This window comes from Lemur catta, chromosome 9 (genome assembly GCF_020740605.2).
Source record: "Lemur catta isolate mLemCat1 chromosome 9, mLemCat1.pri, whole genome shotgun sequence".
Taxonomy (NCBI): domain Eukaryota; kingdom Metazoa; phylum Chordata; class Mammalia; order Primates; family Lemuridae; genus Lemur; species Lemur catta.
The window spans coordinates 27,569,838-27,588,823 of NC_059136.1; the positions used below are offsets into that span (position 1 = coordinate 27,569,838).

At 45.2% G+C, this 18,986-nt stretch overlaps 1 protein-coding gene across 1 annotated transcript in view; it reads left to right on the forward strand.

The window, feature by feature from the left end:
- COL22A1 (collagen type XXII alpha 1 chain) overlaps positions 1–18,986 on the forward strand; it is a 253,599-nt gene that overhangs the window by 182,616 nt on the left and 51,997 nt on the right. Inside the window, exons 41-46 of the mRNA XM_045561068.1 lie at positions 3,915–3,950; positions 5,365–5,418; positions 6,624–6,668; positions 10,894–10,941; positions 15,895–16,008; positions 18,874–18,927. Coding sequence (XP_045417024.1) covers positions 3,915–3,950; positions 5,365–5,418; positions 6,624–6,668; positions 10,894–10,941; positions 15,895–16,008; positions 18,874–18,927 — 351 coding nt within the window. The remainder of the gene's footprint in view (positions 1–3,914; positions 3,951–5,364; positions 5,419–6,623; positions 6,669–10,893; positions 10,942–15,894; positions 16,009–18,873; positions 18,928–18,986) is intronic.

An 18,986-nucleotide genomic window follows, 5' to 3' on the forward strand; every position in this document is an offset into this window, starting at 1 on the left:
CAGGTGGCATGTTCTTCCATCAGGAGGCACAAGATGGCCAGCGGGGTCTCTTCTATGAAGTGTTCACCCTTTGATGTCCAAGGCTCCCACCAATTAGCACATCAAGGGTTGCAAATTGGTGTTGTTCTAGTTCTATCAGTTTTTTCTGTATTAGCTGAAACATTTTTGTATAGAGAAACATTCCCTTGTTTACTATTTGCATACCCAGTGTTACAGTACACATGGTAGGCAGAATATAAATGCTGACTCTTTCCCTTTCATTGTTTTCAAATAATGACTTGGTTCCCTAGGATCTTGCAAAGATGAACAATTAGATGTCTGTTTGTTTGTTTGTTCTAAATATAATTTTTGAACACATGGATATAACACATTTGATGTGTTTTAATACATTACCAGGATTCTTCCTTTTGATGCTCACATTTTCTTATCTTGTGCCAATAGAAGCCTTTCAAGTTGACACAAGCCTAGCATTCTAATAGTTTCCTTGCTCTCAAGAATGACCGGATGTCCTCAGTTTGTCACGTACATTCCTTGTCCAGATCTCTAATCAGTCATTTCTTCAGGGAGTCATAGTACTTCCTCTAAGTAGAAACTGGTATTGGAGTCCAAACTCTGGGTATTAGGGTAAAGTGACTTATGAAAACACATCAGAGGGCATAATTTTGAATAAAAGTGTTGTAATTGTTGAAAATATATTTAGGCTTCAGATATAAGAATTATTTAGAAAGTCATTGTACAATCTCCCTTCCTCCTCAACACACCTTTATATTTCTTAAAAGTAGGCTAACAAAATAGCTGTAGGAATGCCTTTTATGGCTCAGGCAGTGCCTGCTTCTCTGCTTACAGTATCTTCTTTTATTTCTGATAACACAAGGCAAGGCAATAATTCTAGCTTTGTATTATGATGGAGAAAAGTGAAGGTCAGAGACTGACTAAATAACTCGGTTATTCAGTCAAATAGCTAATAATTGATAATGCTAAGATTTTAAATGAAGACCTTTGATTAAAAAATCCATCCTTCAAAGTGGATTTTAGATTAAATGACTTCAGAAAGGAATTTGGAACATAGTTTGATAAATAAGTTAAGTGCTTAAGGTTGATCATGGAATTTAATTTGAAAACAAGGATGACTCTAAAATGACATAATAACATTGCCTGTGTAACGCACTGTCCCTTATGCCCTTTCCTTAAGGATTAAGTATACAGCTTCATGGGAGCAACTTTGAAAGGAGCACAGGTCAGATGCTTGTATGGGGTCCACCTGCGCCACTGACTTCCGCCTTGACAGAAAGCAGCGAGATACGATGGAGGGAATAATAGCTTCTGAGTCAAGTAGACCAGAGGGGGAACTCTGAGTCCACTATTTTACCTGCTTGACTTTGGCTAAGTTATTTAATGGTGTTTAGCTTCAGTTTCTCCATCTATATCAAAGGGATGTTGATTATATGCAATTCACAGGCTTCCAGTACAGTTCAAATTGAAATTCTCTGTGCGGGAAGCAGCTAGGGCCACCCTGGCATCTAGACCAATAGCTGGTAGCCCCCTTATTTTTGTACTTGTGAGTTATTTATCTCTGAATTCCCTTAGACAGTCCTTCCTGTGTGTGTATGACTTTGAATCATTTCTGAAATGAGATATAATTCTAACAGATAGAGACAGACAGAGGGACAGGAGTGGGGGTTGGGGGGAGAGAGAGAGAGAGAGATGCTATAATATTCAGGTACTGAAAGTGCTGAAAATGCTTTGATGTTCAGGCTATTATTTAACACAAAATAACGTTTGCCATGTTTTTTAAAGGCAATTCTTCCTGGACATTCCCATTTTGTATTACTTGCAAATTTATTTAACCTAGTATTACATTTTTTTATTTTAATGACTTTATGTTTCCATTTGTAAACTTCTATCTCCTTTTGATATCTACCAGATTATTTTTATAATGCCATGTTATTTTCTCAGTGTTTTATTTCTTCTTTTATAAATTTAGTCTTTTTAAATAGATCTCATTTATTGCCTGCATTTGACTACCCCCTACCATCTGAAATTCATGGGAACTCTCATTCTCCTACTTGTTATGTCCACTGACACTCTTGTGGTGAATAGTTTTGTAATTTGGGATTGTGAGTCCTCGTCCTTTGACAGTATATCTGTGAAAACCCTGTAGCCTGCTATACTCAGGCGATTTTCTAGGCATCTAGAAATTTATTTGTGTGCAAATGTATTGGCTCTGAGCTGAAACTATTCAGGACTTACAGCTTAGAGCTCCCAGATGCCTGTGAAGGCAGACCCCCGAGGGTGAGTCCTCAGAGGAGGCTTTTCTTCATTATGCACCTCTACCCTAGACAAAGACAGATGCATTTCTGTGACATCTTTTCTTTCTCTACCCCTTCACTTTATTATCCAACCCGCTATAGAAAAAGACTATGGACCCTGTTATTACCTATTAAAGATCCTGCCTTTACTTAGTGTTCTAAGTTTTATCTTCCTGACCAATGAGTCTCCCACCTCATTTCTTGTCTCTGCACAGCCCTCAGAACCTGCTTCCCTCCAGGACAGATCTTGGCGGATTTAGGGCACTGCTTCTCAGTGGTCTCTTTCTCTAAATCTTTGGAGATTGTCCTACTTTCTTTAGTGCTCAACTATTCACTTAAAACAATGCTTGCCCTAAGCACCTCCAGGGCATATTAATGGGCAGGCTTTTAGGTTACCTGGTTCATCATACTGCAGGAACCTTGGTGTTGGTGTGAAATACTTTTTTTCTCTTGGAAATGCCTGGGCATATTCCTGTGGGCTCTGCTACAGCAAAATGGGACTGACCCCGCCTAATCAATGACACAACCTGCCTGTCCAATGACTCCTGGTGTGGCTTGAGCAGGTCTCTGTCTCCTCTGGACCTTGGTTTGATCATAAATGAAAAGAAGTGATGATTACAATTAATTCACAAGTTCTCCTTGTGCTTTAAAATTTTAATTTTGGTAGAATGCCATTTGTTGTGCTCTATCTGTTGTGTTCTCACAATGCACAGGGGCCACTGGCTAAGTGCTGGGGAGAGCATGGTGAGAACACAGACTTGGTGCCCGCTGCACACAGTGTGCAGGCCATTCAGTGGAGAGGAGAGATGGGCCAACAGGCAATGGCAATGCTGGGCATTCAGCCCTAGGTAGGGTGTGTGCAGGGCCTGGGGACCACATCCAGTGCACACCCTGGGAGAAGCCAGGGGCAGAGAAGTCTAAAGTGAGAACCAGAGCGTGACAAGAATGTTGGGTAGAAAGGTAGGACAGAGTCTTCATGGAAAAACACCAGTGCAGCAAAGGCTCAGGGCAAGGATCAGTTCTACTCACTGCAAGACCTGGAATTGTCCATGAATGCCTTCCAGTCAGCCAATGAACAGTATCTGAAGTACTATATCTAGAAGCCACATTCTGGCTGGGCACAGGGCTGGGTACACTTGCAGACTGGCAGACCCATGTCTGTGGGGTGGGGGGGCACCCCTTGCAGGAGCAGGGAGCAACACCACTGTGGCCTCAGCCACACAGGCCGTGGCTGGGGAGCCTGGCCCTTAGTGTGCCCTAGATCATCCTGATGCATCTCCAAGGGTTCGCAACTCGGGGACGCTGGGACTGCTGGGTCCAACTCCACACCAGAGCTACAAACGAGAGGTATCAGGAGCCACGTGGGGACAAGGATAGCATACTGCCAGTCCAGAGGCACATGGAGGAGGTTCCAGGGAGATCCCTGTGAGCAGTGTTTGTAGGCAGGCAAGTGGGAGAGAGTGTGGCAGCCCAGCGTAAAGATGGGAGGAAGTTTGCTGCTCCTCTAGGACAACCAAAGACCTGGCTTAGAAGTAAACACCATAACATGTTTAGATGAACGTTTCATCCCAAATCTGCTTACATGTTTGTTTGTTTGTTTCTTAGGGCCCTTCCGGACCACCAGGAGAAAAAGGTCCCCCGGTACAGTATGCTTTAAATAAAGGGCTGGTTGCTATGGGAGGAATCCTGCTCTGATCAAAGCAATTTTAAAGTGGAGATGCCAAAAGCTAAAGTAGCTTCTGAAAATTCCTGACATGATTAAACAGTGCAGACTCTCCAAAATGTGAACACTGACCTATGGGGTAGGATATGATGGATGTGGGTATGAGTAGCAAGGGATGCTGAGGGTTACCAACCAAGCATGCCCATTTTATAGTTGGGCAAACTGACACTAGCATTGCACTGTGGCATGTCTCCATCACAGAAGGACAGCTGTGGTTTAATGAATTTAATCAAATTGCCAGAAGAACTGATTTTTGAATCCTGGCTTCACCGCCCCAACCACACAGCCGTGAACCATGAGGTGATTTCTCTTCATCTGTAAGGTGGGCAAGACCCATGAACTATTGGGCAGATCTGCAAGACTAATTTTATGCTAAAGCAAAGGAGAGCTGTCAGCAAGCATTTGTTCTTAGGAGCTGCACCATTGATGATGTGCACATGCACATATTTACCAGGAAATGTGAATTCCTATAAAGTCACCCTATTGGAGGAGGGAAGGCATATTAGCAGCTGGGATGATGTTGTACCTCATGCCACGTGCACATATTTTAAATTAACACCATTCATATCATTTTTGAATTAAGGACAGGGGTTTTTATACCCATTTTTATAAAGAAATTGAGGCTCAGAGCACTGAATTGATAGACATGAGCTGTCAGAGCAAGTTATTGCAAAAGAGAGGAAGGTAGCCAGGGTTCTGAGAAGGGTTGGTGTGAGGGCGGGTGTGTGAAGGCCTGGAAGAGGCAGGTTAGGTGCCGAGCACCAGGTGGCACAATCCCATACCTGCTAGGACGGGCAGTTCCCACGTGCAAATCTATTTAAGGAAAAGTGTTACAGGAAATGAGATCCATAATGAAGATGTCTGTGCCATTTCATGATGTTTTCCAGAAATTTTCAACAGAATAGGAATGATTTCCTTGTGGAGAATAGTAAATGTCATTTGTGTGCTGAGTGTTGGGTAGAGTCTCCACAAAGAAACTGACTTAGCTTGTTATCCACAGGCAGGAAAGGGGTGAGCTGGGGGTTGAGCTTGGGCCTGTCTCACCGCAGGAGCCGGTCCTTCCACTCAAGCAAGGGGTCTGCAAATGGGGCCCGAGTCTGCAGGCTTGAAGTGCAGGTTTTCCAGAATATTCTCTGTGTGCATTAAACACATCCACCTCCACAGAGCACAGGGAAATGAGTGAGATCTGAGGAGGGTGATTTTGGCAGACGCATTGCATCGGATTCCTCAGAGCAGCAGGCCACTTGTGCAATGAGAGCCAACTATTGCCAAGGAGAAAGAGGTCTTATTTGCTTAAAATTTTATGGGTTATCTTCTCTTATTTTTCTTCAGGGCTCACGAGGCTCACCTGGATTCCCTGGCCCCCAGGGACCAGCTGGCCAGGATGTAAGTACAGAGAAATGGTGGGCTCAGTGGAGGTCCTTGCATTTACCCTGGAAGCCCACCTTCCACATCTCCTGGCCTCCCTTGACTGTGCGGCCAGCTTCACAGCTCAGTGAAGGATTTCCAGGAAACCCATGGGCATGATTTTCCTTCTTGCCCTTCTATTTATTGTAGCTTCTGTTATCTACTAGTAGTTTTATGTCTTATCCCTTTGTGTTATGCTTTCAGAAACTTTTAAGCTCCTGTGTATCCCATACAATGTTTCCTATTTCTTGGTCAACTTTGTACATACCTAGACAGTTAGCTCTGCTCAAATCAGGCATGACCTTCACCATGGACTTGTTCTTGAACCATCCCTGGAATGGCTCTCTCCCTTCAAGGGAATTCCACGGACTTGCCTGATGCTCATTGAGCATGGACTACTTCCTACCTTGTGACAATGACAGTCACTGCTTTATCTCCATTATCTCGCCTTTGCTCAGATGTGTCTGAGCACCAAGAAAGTAGGCACCATGTGTCTCATGCATCTGTAGGCCCTTGGTGTCTGCCAGCATGCTGGGGACATAGGAGTTACATGATCCATACCCACTGACCAAGTGGATAACTGACAACCACGAGTACCTACAGGGCAAAGGTGTCTGGCACTAGTAAGCTTAGACATACCTCTTTCCACCTCTATAGTTTTAGTTCATTATAAGCAGGAACAATAAAAACCCTTCACTAACTTGGAGTCTATCTCAAAAAAGAAAGTCACCTTCTAAATCCTATCTTCAAATATTCAAATTTAACTGCTCCACATCACATTCTCATAGCCAGTCCAGTAGAAGTATTCTCCTCTTATGCAAAGCTGTCCTTCCACTTGTGTTTGAAGAAAGATTGGGAAATTTCAAGACAGGCGTGTACGTGCGCATGCGTGTACATGCTCTGCGTGCATGAGTTGTTTTTAGCTTTGTGTTTAGGATATGAGTTATGGAAGGGGTAGCTACTGTTCTAAGCATTTCCCGCTGTCACCTGTCTCCTGGGAAGCCTTGGGCATTCAGCTGAGATGGGAGAACATGAATTTTTATTGGTGTGAGTCCTTATGGTTTGACGATTCGTTTCCCACTGATTTACACTTGGCAGACATAGAGTTTGGCAGAGCAGGTGGGTAGAGTGGATCAGCATTTTGTGCTTATCGTAGTTGATGCTTTCTTTCTTTCTTCTTGTAGGGGGCACCAGGAAACCCAGGAGAAAGAGGGCCTCCTGGCAAACCAGTATGTCATCTTACCGTTCTGGATGAATATTGACTATCAGTCAGGGCTGCAGTGAGAAATAAAATGCAACTCAGATGATTCAAGAGACTTTAACAAAGGGACTTTTTATAAAGCTGTGGGCAGGGGGAACTAAACCGGGATGGTGTGAGACCCAGAGACAAACCCCAGTGGGCATCCGTTACCACCATTGCGCCTGTTTTCAGGGCCCAGGCAGAGTAGAATGGTGGGAAAGGGACTGCAGGTAGGAGCTTAGCTGTGGGTTCAAAGCCACTGCCAGAAGGACTCCCCTGCCCTCCAGTTCCCTGGCAGTGCACCTCACTGACCCACCGTAACTGCCAGCCAGCAGGCAGTGAGCCCAGGATACATCACAGGGCTCCAGCCTCCCAGGGCATGGAGCAGGACAGAGAAGGCTAAAAATGGAGCTGGGCTGAGCAGCTGGACAATAGCAGCATCTGCTGGAAACTCCTGACTCACCCAGTTCCTACCCCTGTGCTGGGTAACATCAGCCCTCCCAGTCACCCAGTTTGTGATGTGACAGAAACATCCGTTCTTGCCAAGCCATGGTGGACCAATGAGGGTGCACAGGCAAGGGGTGGGAGGCAGCTGTGCAGCTGTGGGTGATGTGAGCCCATTGCAGGGAGCTCCCTAAGATGGAAGAGATGGGGTGGTCAAGACTGGGCTGTTGCCAGCTCATGAGTGAAGCCGTAAGTCTGGTTTCAGAAACCAAGATGCTCCCCTAGCAGGAGCTTCACCTCAAGGTGGATCCAAGAGGCTCCTTGTCTCCTGTGCAAGCCTGGCCTGCTATAAGTTCCAGACAAGGATCCTAGGCACAAAGGCCTCTGTGGGCTCGGGCACCTACCCCTGCCCTATCCGAGTTGGCGGGTGCAGCAGAGACCTGGACACTGGTTGCCTATGAGGGTCCAGCAACTTTTCACTGAAGACTTCCCAATGGGAGGAGTGTAAAGTGCTGTTAGAGATTAGGACAACTCGTTCATGCATGTCCCCCCTCTATGGAGTCAGCTTTGCAGAAGCCAGATAAGCCTCCCAGAAGCCACTACATCGTCCAAGCGCAAGGCCCTCCCTGGTGAAGTGGGCAGAGGAATGAGGTTCAGGCCAGAGGTCAAATGGGGGTTCACATGACCTCTACCAAACTGGACTTTGACACCTCCCCTCAAAGAGAATTAAGTCACCAGAGTAGAGTTTAGCTGACAATGTGGATAATTGTGACTATCTCTCAGCCGGTCACCAGCAGAACAAAGAGCTTGAGAGAGAGAATGAGAGAGAGAAAACAGGTCTATGCTGGCCCAATTGTAGATTGACTGAACATACTCCTCCAAATGGTCCCAAGGATGGCCTGATGGCTATCAGGGTCTCTCTGATCTCGCTAATCAGGTAAGTCATTGTGTCAGGGGTTCTCTCAGGATCAATGGTTTGCTAGAAGGACTCAGAGAACTCAGAAAAGCTGTTATAGTGATGATTTATTACAGTGAAAGGTTACAGATTAAAATTAGCAGAGGAAAAAAGTACACAAGAAGGAGTCCAGGAAGAGACCAGGTGCAAGCTGCCATGCGTCCTCTCCCTGTGAAGTTGTGTAGAAAGCACGGAATTCTCCCACTACAGTGTGTGACAACATGCACAAAGTGTTCAGCCAGGGAAGTCACCTGAGCCTTGTTGTCCAGAGATGTTATTGGGAATCGGTCACCTAGGCATGGAGTCGCCAGCCTCTCCAGAGGCCAGACTGACACCGTGTGGCCCAAAGTCCCCACCATGAATCACACTGTTAGCATCAACTATTTTGCTTGGCCAAAGGACCCAGGTAAACAAAGACTCTTATCAGACAGGGCATTCCAAGGGCTTGGAGGTGATCCCCAAGGAGCCAGGCAGGGGTCAGAGCTTTTTTTGGAACATGCAGGATATGGACAACCCAGGCCTGCTGAACTCTTCCTTCACTGCACGGTCCCATCCCTCCATGGGTGGACAAAGCCCCCTAAAGTGCTCCTCCAGTGCTCCCCACACCTGGAGAGAAGCATAGAATTCCAGTCCAGGAATCCCCCTGTCTCAGGTTAGGCTCTGGAAGCAGAGCCCACAGTGGGGATTTTTTTGTCAGTGGTTGATTGAGGTGTGCTGTCAGGGGAAGCCTGCAGGGATCGAGGGAAGCAGGACACGACATGGGGAAAAAGCAGTTGAAAATGTGGGTTCAGCTCAAGGCAGCCTCGGCCGTACCCCACATAGAGCTCTAGAGCGTGAATGGGACCACCTGTGCCACCTTGGGGCCAAGCCTGGCCCTTTCCACCCCTGCTTTGGCCAGTCTTTGGCTGTGTAATCTCTCTGGCATTTCCACCAGGTGCCCAGCATTGGGGGAGTGATGCACCAGGAGGAGGGGGTCTGGGCAGGGCACAGACTGTGCCATCTATCCCAACATTCCATCGCCGTGGGTTTTCTTAACTTCTTGGGTCTAACAGCAATCCGCCATCAGTGACCAGCTCGGCAGAGGTGGAAATGGCAGTTGTGCACCCTGTGTCCATCTTCATGAGGCCACCGCCTCCACCCAGACCCCCGTCCTCCGTGTCTCCTTAAGCCCTATTTTGTGAGGTATGCAGAAATGGGTCAGAGCAAGACCTTAGTGAAATTGTCCCCAAGGCCACACACTACCGAGACTGAAAATCCACTCCTCATTCTCTTTCTTTGTGACTGACGCCCAGCCACGGTAGCTAATACGGCTCACTCTAATTTCACAAAGGGCTCAGATGTCAGCATAAAGATTCCCAAATGATGCAGTGCCAGCAGCATAAAAATGCCCCATTTGAACCCTCTGAACCCCCTGCTATTATTAACTTTTCATGGAAAAACATATAAGATTTCGAAATAAAATACTTTTCCCTTTTTCAATTAAAGTTTTAATAAATTACTATTGCAAAGGCTGCCCTTCCTCCAGAGGATCTCGCTCGGATAACTAGGGGCGTCTTGGCCTCAGCTTTAGCAGCTGCCTCCTAAGTGAGTTCTCACTGCCCCGTCGTGCCTCCAAATCTGAGTGACCCAACCCTGGTCTCTCTGAGGCAGCCACTCTTGCAATTGCCTAGAGGGTGGGTTGATTGAATTTCTGAGCATATCAACAGAAAAAACAAACAAACACCACCCAAGCCTCTACAGCAGTTATCCTGTGCAAACTTAAGTCACCACCCTCAGAGGGCTTTTGTTAGCCACAGGACGGGACAGAAACCCCATGGGTCAGGAAGTGGGGAGTAGCCAGAAAAATTGTCTTGGTTTCAGCCCCCCCAAGATGACAGACTGGATTTATAATTCATACACTTAAACGCAAACGTAATTACAAGAAGAAATCACCTACCGCACATTTAATTGTTAAATCTATCACCTTACCTCTGGCGAGTGCGGCCTCCAGTACTCCTTTGCTGTTGCAAAATTTAGAAGTTTGCAAAGTGGCATGCCAATGTCTAATTCTTACCTAAGAACCCCTTCTTCCCTTTAGTGTCTGCCTTTTAATTTTCATTTTCTGTCCTCATCTTATGTTCCTGGCACCCAGATGTGAACTAAGCCTCCACCTCAACTGGGTTCCGGGCCGGCCACAGTCAAGACAGGCACGATAATAAATCTAATTCACAGTGCATCTGGGTGTGAATTCAGTGATCTGCAGATTCCTAAATGCCTTCAGAGGCTTTATACTTACTTCTGATTCTTGGAATATACTTTCTATAATTAAAGACTTTTAACTCATAATGAAAAATGAAGTTTAAAATGCTCTTTCACCTGGGGGAGCTGAAGACGTGGGTTTAAATTCACACTAGATTGTGAGTGACTGATAGCAGAGCTGTTGTCCATCTGGGGGATCCACGACAATCCAGGCTGTGGACAGTTCGCCCTTTAGTCTCCCATGGGACCCGTGCAACCTGCCAGGTTTGGATGGGGGTGGGGAATAGGGACCACAAGGAGAAGAGAAGGGGCCAGCGGAAGGAAACTAGGGAGCAGGAAGGCCTGAAGTCAGCCAGACTCAGCGAGGACAGGCAGCCTGTGCAGCTGCTGCCTTGGGAGGTTCTTCTTCCTGTGGCTCCCACGCTCGGCCCACCCAGGGCTGTCTGTGTCCCATGCATGGCACAGGTGTGTTACAAGTTACAGCTTACACTCTGATGGCCTCTCACCTTTTGAAGGTGCATGGAATATACTGTCTGTATGCACGTATGTATGTATGTACTTCTTTTTACTTTGACAGGGCCTCTCTTCACTACTGTCTCCAGAGGACATAAATCTCTTGGTTAAGGTAAAAGCATACAATAAATGTGCATGTGTTATGAAAATGGTGATGACGTGCCAGGCGTGGTGGCTTTCACCTATAGTCCCAGCTACTTGGGAGGCTGAGGCGGGAGGATCACTTGGACCCAGGAGTTCTAGACTAGCCTGAACAACATAGCAAGACCCTATCTCTACAGATTTTGTTTAAAAATTAGATGGGCATGGGGGTGCATGCTTGTAATCCCAGCTGATTGGGAGGATTGCTTTAGAGGAAGGAAGACAGGAAGGCAGGAAGGGAGGGAGGGAGAGAGGGAGAGAGAGAGAGAGAAAGGAAGAAAGGAAGAAAGGAAAGAAGGAAGAAAGAAAGAAATAGAAAGAAAGACAGAAAAGGAAAGACAGAAAAGGAAAGAAGGAAAGCAAGAAAAGAGAGAAAGAAAGAAGAAAAGAAAAAAAGGAAGAAAAGAAGAAAAGAAAAAAAGGAAGAAAAGAAGAAAAGAATGAAAAGAAAAGGAAAGAAAGAAAGAAAAGAAAAGAAAGAAAAGAAAATGGTGATGGGGTATTGGATATCTCAGTAATAAGGTTTGTTTTTTTTTTTTTTTTTTTGGCCTGAATAACTATGTGGTAGTATTAACAATAATAGCAACAACATAAATTGAGAACTCACTATGAGCCTGGTGATATACTAAAGCCACACTGTCCAATAAGACAGCCACTGGCCACATGAGTCAATTTAAATTTAAATTAATTAAAATTAAATACAATTAAAAATTCAGGTTCTTATTCACACTAGCCACTTCGTAAGTACTTAATAGCCACACATGGCTAGTGGCTGTCTTGTCAGGAAAGGCAGAGACAGAGCAGAAAGTTCTCCTGGACAGCACTGTGCTGAGTGCTTGATGTGCATTTCTTATTTAATTTTCACCATTATTCTATGGGGTCAATACTATTTGTGTTCTTGTTTTGCATATAATATAAGAAATCTGAGACATGGTAAAAGTCAATGAATAGAATGGAATAGAATAGAACATTCTAAGAATAGAATCTAGATCTCCCTGACTCCAGAGGCTGGCATTTAACCCCACACTGGACTAAATTGTGTTCTGAAAAGAGAGCCAGAGGTGAAGCCAAACAGCTTGGGTGTGGGTCCTGCTGGTGCCAAGGGCAGAGCACAGGCTCAGTGGGGCTAAAGCAGGTGTTGGGCACGTTAGGCAGGACGAGTCAGGGTTTGGGTGCAGACTCACCTGGTTTCCAGAACCATGTCCGATTTTGCCAAGAATGGCAGAGGCCCTGAGGCAGTGGGTATAACTGGGCTGTGAGAGGGCAGGGCAGGCTGCAGTTATACCTGAAGCCTAAATTGTGGAGGTGCCCAGGTGCCTGGCCGAGGGGCCTGGGTCTTAAATGGTGGAGAGCTGGGACAGGCTGTGCATGGGAGAGAGGTGGCATAGGATTTATGTGTCAGAAAGAACAGTTTTGCTTCAACGAGTGTGGGGGACCCCTTTGCTGTCTCCACTTCAAGCCTTTGTAAACTTCACTAGGTGAAGTTTGCCAAGGACTTTATGTGACGAGCCCCTTCCTCACTTCTCGTATTCTAAAACACACTTGGGTGATTTCAGAAAGTACATGTTCACGCATGAGACTGAGGGAGGGGACTGAAAGCAAAAGAAAACCTTCTCAGAAGCCTGGGACTTTTAATCTTGCCACACATTGAGATGCCTTGATGGAAAGTTATACATTTTATTAAAAAATAAGTAGCGAACAATCTTTACCAGATTTTGTTGACAAGAGAGTTCTTTTTTTTTTTTCCCACAGTCGAGGACATGACAAGCAATCATTATCTATTGATTCAATTCCTTGTTGATTACAGGCTGTTATTAGCCTTATAGTTCCCTTGCTCTAGAAGGATCTGGGTTTGTGTCAGCCCTTGTTCCTCCCAAACCCTTCCCCTGAGGATTTCAACCTCAAGATGTTCTGATCTTCATGCCCGTGGTAAGAGTGAGTGCTGTGAGGGTTAAGCATCACGCCTCATGGCCACAGCATTGAGACAGATATTTGGTTAAACTGATATTTCCTAATTGCTAAACGATGCAGCTGTGTTCATCAGGGCAGCTGGGAACCCCAGAGGGAATGCCAGCACCTACATTCAGGTGGCTTGTGAGACTCTCTGGTCCCACGAAGCTGTGCTCTGCCTGGAAACCAGTAGACAATAGCTCGGACTAGGTGGATTTGGCCAGGTCTGCTGAGCAGACCACCTTTACCTCCCTGTTTTGTCCAGTCAGCAGCTGCCGCCCTGATGTTGTAGGTCAAAGCCTGCTGGTCTAGTCTCGGTGGCTGGTGGCAGGTGCCTCTCCTGCTGAGAAGTCATCTTGTATCATAGAATATTTGTCTCAGCTCAGAGAGTTTTATAACTTCACATATCTCTTTCTGATGGTTGGAAAACTGAGTAGAAAGTTCTTCTAAGAGTCCCTGTTAAATGAACTTCTGTAGTTGGACTTGTGCCTGGGAAGCTTATCTTCAGATCATCTCCATTACTTGACCCTCTTGCATAAATATTTTTTCACCTGATCCTTACAAAAATTCCTGGGGGTGAGTTCTGTTACTATCTGTATTTTACAGATGAGGAAGTTGAGATATAGATAGATAAGTCACTTGTTCAAGGCTATAGAGCTGGGCAGTTGGCAGAGCCAAGACTCAACCCCTGTGTGACGACTCCAAAGCCCTTATGTGTAACCTCTCTGCTACCTAATTTCATCTTTGCACGAGCCAGAGCTTCCTGATAGCCATCTGTTGAAGTACATGAAGCCAGTGAGTTCTCTGCCTGTCACCTAGAGATGGTGAGATGTCGACTATACAACCCTTTGGTAGAAATATGCAGTGGGGCTTCAGATATTCAGCAAGAAGTTGGATGTGATGACCTAGAGGTTATTTCTACTCCTGGGAAGCAGTGATTGCTTTTTAAATATAGCTAAGACTTCAACATTCCTCCATGTGGCAGGCATTTTACTGAGCACTTATTTGGTGTGTTCTACCACACTCGATACAGTATTGCATATGATGACATAGTGAGGCATCCATTCATCCATTCTTCCTTCCTTCCAGCAATCCATCCATCATTACAGTGTTTCATGGATGCCTCTCATTTTAAGGTACTATAAGATGAGATCGAGGAATAGGGCAGTTCCTCCCAGCTCTGCCACTCTTCCAAACAAACAAACAAACAAAAAAACCAGCAGCCAAAACATCTTCTATTATTCACTTTTGCTTCATTTATTTCAATATTTACCACTCCCTATTCTCCAAAAAACAAAAACAATCCAATAAGCTTTTCAAACCACCCACGATGGGAGGATGGCACAAGACACCAAAAAGTCAGGTGAACAGTTGGTCGGTTGATCAGTCGGTTGGTTGGCTGTTGTCTGGACTGCTTGGTTCATTCATTTGTTGAGCTCATGCTCTGGGGAAAGCTGTTGGCTATGAATTGGACGTACAAAGATAAAGTGACTCAGCCCTGTGCTCGGAGTGCTTACACTTTCTATCTGTCTGCTGGGAGAGGATGGCACTAAAAGCCAATCATTTCACAACAAGGAGACAAGTACTTCAGGACTGAGGAGTCCTGACACCTGTGGGAGCGGGAGGATCCTGTCCCCATCCTGAGGCCATCAGGGACTTCTAATGGATCTTCAAAGACTGAGTAGGTGTGAACCACGTGAAAGGAAGGTGAACCATTCAGAGTTGTTTTTGTGGAAACACTTCACCATCTTGAAATCAGAGACCAAGATGAATACTAAGTCACCCGAGACCTCACCTCATTGAATGTGAACAGTGCAGCTTCCATGTGTTTTTGCAGGTCCCTCTGGTGGGGCATTCAAAGGACCGTAGTTAGTACATTTATTTATATCAATTGACACTCATTGACCATGAGCTCTTCAAGACCCACACTCACTGTGGTCTCAAGCTTAGACACACAATAGATAGTTTGCCAAGTATTTTTTTTCAATGAGTGAGTGACTGAGTGAATATATGAATTAATAATAATAGCTATATGTACTGGGCATTACCTATCTATTTATCCTGACACTATTCTAAGTGCCTTATTTGTATTATCTCATTAAACCCTTACCACAAGGGGTGGAAGAAAGGCAGGGTTAGAGAGGGTTAGAGAGGAAGACCGGGGAAGAATCCAAGAGACTGGGCATATGAGGTCGGCAAGATCGTGGTCAAGTGAGTTTGATTTGGTACATCATGTGCTCCAAACTGCAGCACCTGGAGATGACACAGATCAGAAAACACGTTCCCTGGGCTGACAGAACTTTGGACGTACTCCAGAGCAGCATTTACCTGCCTTGAAGAAGTAGAACAAAGCTCAGCTCCAGGGATCATTTATTAAATGCTTACTTAAAGCAAAGGATAAAGCTAAGCGTGGCCAGAGTTGGTTCATGTCACAGAAACAGAGTCCTGAGGGGATGCACCTGTTGTCCCTTTTGTTCTGCTTGTTCAGAAACCGCTTGACTTAGGCAAATGCAAGACAGAGAATCCAGCTCTCAGCTTTGTCTGTCTCTAACCTCAGGGACACAGCATGCTCTTTTCAATAATACTAAGTGTCTGTATTGAATCTGCACTGATTTAATATAAACAGATGTTAATTGTTAATTAATATTAATATTTTACATGCATTTTGGACCTTACTTTTCATTTGGACTCATTTTCTTAGGCTACACTCCCAGCAGTCTGGCTGGCTGGAAATAGAAGTGGGGTAATCCAGATAACACAGTGCTGAAATCTAACTTTCAGTTCAGAAAGTGCAAATGCAAAGTTTTAACGCAAAAGTATCTGGGTAATGATTCAATCTACCTATGTGCTTTTCCATTTTTGCTGGTATTTAAAAACAAAATTTCCATCTGGAGAGGTAGGAGGCATAGTCACTGTGCTTTGCTTTGCAACTGTTTTAGTTATTTATGATCTTTCTCTCTCTCCTCTGCCCCAGGATGTGTGCAATGACTGCCCTCCTGGACCCCCAGGCCTCCCAGGTCTGCCGGGTTTTAAAGGGGACAAAGGTCTCCCAGGAAAGCAAGGGAGAGAAGGCACGGAAGGGAAAAAGGTAAGATGAAAAGAGGAAACTTGGTCTTTATCACTGCAATGAAAAAGATCATCCCTGAGATCCCAACATTGCCCCTCCTGCCTCCGGCAGTAATTGGTTTTGAGGGTTAACAGGCGAAGAGGACCTGGCTGTGGGGATACAGCTGTGGAAATGGTAGGACCTGGGCATCTATGAGTTGTTGTCCTTTTAAGAAGATGTTCAATGTGACTTTCCAACCCATGTTGATGTCTAGAAATACATACTCACTCAGGTGACTTCCCTTTCCCCCTCTCTCCCTTCCTTCCTTCTTTCCATCCATCCAACACATTTTGACTGTCTGCTCTGTAATGGGCACCAAGATAGGCACTTCAACTTCACAGATGGATTGATGGATACATCCACCCATCCACCATCCAATCTTTTGTCATTACCTGTTTATAACACCCCACTAAGTATGTTTTATGTGTCAGTTAACACAGAGACACTGGGGAGGCCCAGGAGAAAAAGACTGAGACCCTGTTCTCATGGAATTGGTGGTCTGTCTTGGAGCAGATGGGGGAGGAGGAGTTGCATGGTTGTTGGGGAAATATAATTAAAACCAAAATCTCCTCCTAACCCAGAGAACCTCTCCGCAAAGGCAGAAGAGAAAGAAAATAATTTTATTATTGAATAAACATTAAACCAGAATGTGATGCACATAACAGTCTGTTAAGAGATGGTAAAGATAGAAAGAAATTTCACTCTTTTATGTAGCCAATCAGCTAGAGCCCATTACATACGTGTTCTCCAGATAAGCAATAACTAGTCCTCAAGTAAGAGGTCTTGACAGCGCTGTTTGTCACATGTGTTCATCCTAGATTCACCCAGCAATTGTGGTAGACATTTGTGTAAGCTAATAGGCCTTATCCTAAGGAAAAATACACTTTTAGCATCTTTATGATGGAAGGTAGTTTTGTAACTTGGGGAGATACCGTCTCCCAGAAACTGGGAGATACAGGTGTTAATTTCCTTGCTGATTGTATGCCACAGAGATGGTTTCTAGCTCCTTCAGAAAGACATTGCTGGGTCATAAAACTTGCAAAAACTTTTTTTTCTTTAAGAATTTATATACATTTAAAAGAGACAGAGAATGCACAGTGACACGTTTTCTAAAGTAAATACTCTAAGAAAAGGGCTTAGGTGAGAATCTCTTCCCTTATTTTCAAAAGAGAGAACTAAGTAAGTCCCTTACCTGCAACTTGTATTTGCTCTTACATGAGACAGATACAAAATAGATGTAAAATGTCACCTTTATTCTGATTTTCTGGGCCCTAAGCAACACCTGTTCCCTTTCTGTAGATTCAGCGGTGCAGGTGATTTTAGTATTTGCCCTACGAGTGTGCCACAGTCCGCGAAATTCCTCCACACACTCTGGGACTTTGGAAGGGGACAGGGGCCAATTCTAAAACTGATCCCACAAGATTACTTTTACTTCATTAAATTCTCCTGATGATCAAGTTATCAAAAATACTTTGCTTTGATCTGATTTGCAGCATTTCTTATATTATTAATATATGGGATAATAAATAGGAATGTTTGATTATTTTTACATCCATGTTATGGGTCTTTCCCACTAACTTACTTTTAAACAGCTCAAAGGATTTTTTATTTAATTAAATAGATGGCTCTTTCAGGGTTTATGTCAGAAGTCTTAACCTCAAAGATTCTTGACATCAGTTCATTGCCTCTCAGGTGGCATTTCCAAACCACTCAGAGAGATTTTATATCAATCCTTTCCAGGACTCCGCACCACAGATCCTTTGCATCAAAGCCCTGGGGATGACATTTGAATTCTTCATGTTTGCTACTACTGCACAAGCACTTCTGAGGTTCAGAACCACCCCGTGTTCCCCACCTCCTAGCAGGACGTGGCAGGTGGCTGAGGACCCCACCCTCCTCTGGGGCAGCCCTCCTCAGAGTCACGCAGCTGCCACTGCAGGCATCACAGAGCAATGACAATAAGCACAAAGAGATACACTGTGCATATGTATAATTATGCATTTATATATGCATTTTTAAAGTACACACACATATACACACACAAAATGAGATGCTACATTATCAGACTCGATTTCTGATTGCATCAGACCTCCCCTCTCTTCTCACTGCGTTAGTTCTCTGTCACTTCATTACAGATATCTCCAAAATGTAGTGGCTTAAAACAACATTTATTATCTCACAATTTCTGAGGGACCAGAATCCAGGAGCGGCTTAGCTGGGTGGTTCTGGCTCAGCCCTGAGCGGCAGCAACTCCAGGTCTATGTGATAGAAGACCCCCTTCCACCAAGTTCCCTCTGTGGCTGTTGACTAAAGCCTCAGTTCCTTACCACCTAGGCCCCCCACGGCCTGAGTGAGGTCCAGACATGGTAGTTGTCTTTCCCCAGAACGAGCGGTCGGATAGAGAAAGTGCAGAGGTGGAGGCAGCAGGCTGAGGTGGGAGCCAGTCATTTCTAACCCCTAGTCTCAGAAGTGAGACAACCATCACTTCTGCCATATTCTGTTGATCACAGAGACCAACCCTGGTACACATGGCAGTGGGCGAGGGGGGACTCCAGGGTGTGACTGTGGGAGGCGGGGGTCACTGGGCCATCTTGGAGATTGGCTACCACACCCACTAACCACATTAGTAGCAGGTTGAACCGGTGATCCTACAGCCACACTCAGAAGCAGCCCTGGCCTACACCAAATGCTCAGACCTGCTGGGGGTAGGGGGTGGGTGCTGGGGAGCCCCAGTGGGAAATCAGTGAATAGAGGTGCAAATCCGATGGCTTGGTGATGAGTCTGGATGTGGGACCCACACACTCATTCTTGTCTTTTGTTTTTGTCTTTCTTGTGTCCTCATTACAGGGAGATGCTGGGCCCCCGGGCCTCCCCGGCCCCCCAGGAATAGTTGGACCACAGGTCAGTGCGACTTCATAAACATGTGTGTGGGTGCATCTGCTCACCTCACTGCTTCATCT